The sequence below is a fragment of the Sinohyriopsis cumingii genome, chromosome 2 (genome assembly GCF_028554795.1).
Source record: "Sinohyriopsis cumingii isolate HCF-2022 chromosome 2, ASM2855479v2, whole genome shotgun sequence".
Classification (NCBI taxonomy): domain Eukaryota; kingdom Metazoa; phylum Mollusca; class Bivalvia; order Unionida; family Unionidae; genus Sinohyriopsis; species Sinohyriopsis cumingii.
In genome coordinates, this window is record NC_142962.1 from 36,213,845 (window position 1) to 36,217,381 (window position 3,537).

The 3,537-nt window shown below is 34.7% G+C and overlaps 1 protein-coding gene across 1 annotated transcript; it reads left to right on the forward strand.

The window, feature by feature from the left end:
• The first annotated feature begins 202 nt into the window (after nt 1-202).
• On the forward strand, nt 203-3,085 carry LOC149804630 (uncharacterized). Its single transcript, XM_089932908.1, has one exon. It carries the CDS (start codon nt 1,626-1,628, stop codon nt 2,331-2,333), a length of 708 nt encoding a protein of 235 aa, XP_089789034.1. The 5' UTR covers nt 203-1,625; the 3' UTR covers nt 2,334-3,085.
• Nucleotides 3,086-3,537: the final 452 nt, after the last annotated feature.

Genomic DNA, 3,537 nt, shown 5'->3' on the forward strand with positions numbered 1-3,537 from the left:
GCAGGGATATATCCCCAAGGCCCGGGCCCATAAGGAGGCCTGGCCGAACAACACTTTTTAATTTTATAAAAGAATTTTTTTTAAAACAAGAAATAGGAGAGACCCGGATGTTTCTTACCCCTGGGTCTGTGATTGCTCTCTACGGCAGTGTTCATATATCTAGTGGAAGATTGGATGAATTGATACAAAATCTTTTACATTTGGTTCTCTGTTTCACTTTTAAAAAAGAGCAAAACAATATAAATCATTTTAAACACTTAGGTGGCAGCAACTACCAGGATACGTGCAGGCATTAAAATCGTATGCATGTAAGTTGACAAAGGACGTTAATGTGTTATATACAAGACTTGATCAAACTCACTCATATATACCGGAAAATGCACCATTCTTGCCTGTAGAGTGTTTCATGGATCGTTGTATTTCAGTGTAAAAGTCGAGTAGCCAATTTGTGCGTTATCACTCTGACTTCGAGAACTTCTAAAACACGCGGCGGAGTTATTCACTTGGGACTAGAGAGAAATTAAGTAGAATTAGTGAAGAAATATAAAGTTATATCGTTTTTATTCATGTGAAATCAGTTAATACAATGGTATTAACGTGTTAATCCGTAATACCAACACGTGTATTATGGGTACTTACAGATGTACACAAAAGGTCGTTCTCTCTGATAACCGATCTGCAAACTGGGATGTAAAGGTGAGCGAATGATTTCATTCATTGAGAGTAACAATAGCTTATTCATGAACATCAGACGATTCGATTGGTTAACATTGACTGTGTCATGAGATTGGTATTGAAAATTAAACAACGATGTTGTTTCTAATTATATCGAATGAACGGTCGCCAGGTATATAAAGCCCTCCCAGTGCACATACTATAGAAATGGCTTTCGGTGAAATGGTTTAATTTTCTTGCTGGGGTGTTGGAAAAATTGAGATAATGTATCTCGCTGATGTTATGGATCCGTATGACTATTAATTCCAGATTCACGAATCAGGCATTTGACTTGCTATACAAACGTGTGATTACGAAAATATTGTAGCGCCAGAAAAAAATCCGGAATTAAATTTGATATTGGATGTTTTCAAATGGACCTATAACTTTTGGGTAGGATCTTTCACTTGGTTGCACACAAAAAAAACCACACACACACACACACAAGAAAACAAAGGAAGAAAAGAAAAGAAACTGCAATCGCCATTCATTAACAGCTGTGTCGTCTGAGTGAGGAATTGGTGGATTATCATCTAATCAAAATATAAGAAACCGTTTATCTTCATTGCATTATTCATGCTATTGATAAACTAGAACCGATGAAAACTTTTCTGGAAAGGAAATTTAGGCGAAAAAAATGTATTTTATCGCCCTCGTTTTAGTCGTATTTCACCTTTATTCTGCATATATTTGAAATTTAAGCGTGAAAAACTCATTAATAAAACGTCTGAACAACAGGCATATACATACCTATAAGGTTGGTGGCAAGTGGAAAGTTCCAACGGATGTAATTACGATAAAGATCAAACCTAATTTTAACATTTATAATTGCAGAATTGTACTTATCACGTGTTATCAGAAACTTTCGACAAGTTCGCCATAGAAGAAGTTTTGAATCAAGAGATTTGATCATGAAGGACATGTTTATAGATCCCCAAGAGAGAAAGTCAGACCTGTCCATCATGCTTCTCGGTACAGTGCATAGAAACACAGGGACCTCCAGTGCCCCTCCAGTAAACAATTTTTGCGTACCGGATTTGTACAACAAACTAGATGCAGATACCATTGAAAAGACTAGAGTCATCAACTCGTTACTCACATCTCGCCTTCAGGTTCAAGAAAAGGTGCTGAACAAGTATAAACACGACTCAGAAAGAATGCACACACTAGAGAAAGAACGTGTAAGGCGTGAGTTGAAAAATATAGGGAGGAAGCTCCCCAATTACTCAGATATACCAAATTTAGAAACAAAAATTATGAAGATTCAAAGACGGAGGAAATGCCATCTAAAGCAGAACTACCGATATTCCACAGAACCGAAGGAGATCAAAGGTGTTCCGGCGGAAAGAGAAGAAAAGCCATTTTGTGATCGGTACCATTCTCATCATCTTCCCACAAAGACCACGTGGTACAAAGCTTTATTACCAGCAATACAGACAGCAATCCCGGCGCCCAGAAGAGAACGTTTTACCCTACATCTTAAAAGGGCTAATAGCTCATGCGATTCTGAGGATGATTCAAGTCCAAAGGATGTCGTGTTCTCTGCTCATTCATTGGACGGTGCTCTAAAATCGTCCTGGAAATTACACAATGCAGATGAAGACAGTATGACCGTTTAACTATAATGTTTTCATGTTTTTATTATTTTGAGTCTTTTCAATGCATCGTTTTCTCTGATTGTGACAACTTTTAAGTTTGAAAAATATTTTTTTTTTGTTACAGTGTATGAACATAATGTGTTCACTTTGTTCTATATACAGTGGATGGGACAAACTACAACGTATTTATTGTCTAGAGCGTGAGTATGTATGCATTTAATGACAACTTGTCCATTGCAATATAAAACATTCAGCTTTTTAAATTTTACTGAGAAAAAATCTGATGAAAACATTTCACCTTCAAATAGGCTTTGTTTGGTATATATATATATATATATATATATATATATATATATATATATATATATATATATATATATATATATATATATATATATCCAGTCTCAACTGTCTTAAAAATAGAAAATTAAGTATAACATTTACGGTAACATGTCTACCTAGTATTCTTTGTGTGAACCATATCCAGGCATTGTACTCGACACATCCTTGATATTTGGACCTGTTTTTACAGTTAGATGTTTTTCTCCACATTTTAGTTTTCTCTCTTTTTCATTTTGATTTTCAGTCTAGAAATTGAGTTTATTTGCCCCGATAAACAAACACTAACTGAAACAGCGGACGGTTGTGAAGAATTATTTGCCATATAAGATACGTGTAAATGTCAATATGCAGTAAACATGCTTGTGGTGCTGATGATGAATTTCATGGAAACGTTCTTCTTTTCGCATTAAAACGTATGACAATTTCATTAATTTATTCATTTTCTTATTTAATTATGTTTTTTTTAATAGTATTTGTACTGGGTATCACTAACAGGATTTCATGCTTTATATTTATCTTTTTCTACTCCCATAACTTAGTAACTAAGGTCTTGTTATACGAATTTTTTTTATAGCTCTCAATGCCATGTCATTACCATTAACCGTGTTATGGTACCAAAGATATACCGAATGGTCAGTAGCAGATAATACGTACACAACTGTGTGATTAGTTATTACTATTATTTTATGACAACTGTAGGTTATCGCCGTGTCTTAAAAGACTCATAACTACTACTGTAAAGATAATGTTTTATAGATTGGTTTGTGTCAGTTATGGTATTCTTATATAATCTGCAATTTCTGTTCGAAATCCATTTTCGAGTCATTGAAACATGACTAAACCTGACCCTTTAGTAAGTCAAGTTCCAGTATTTTATAAGGCA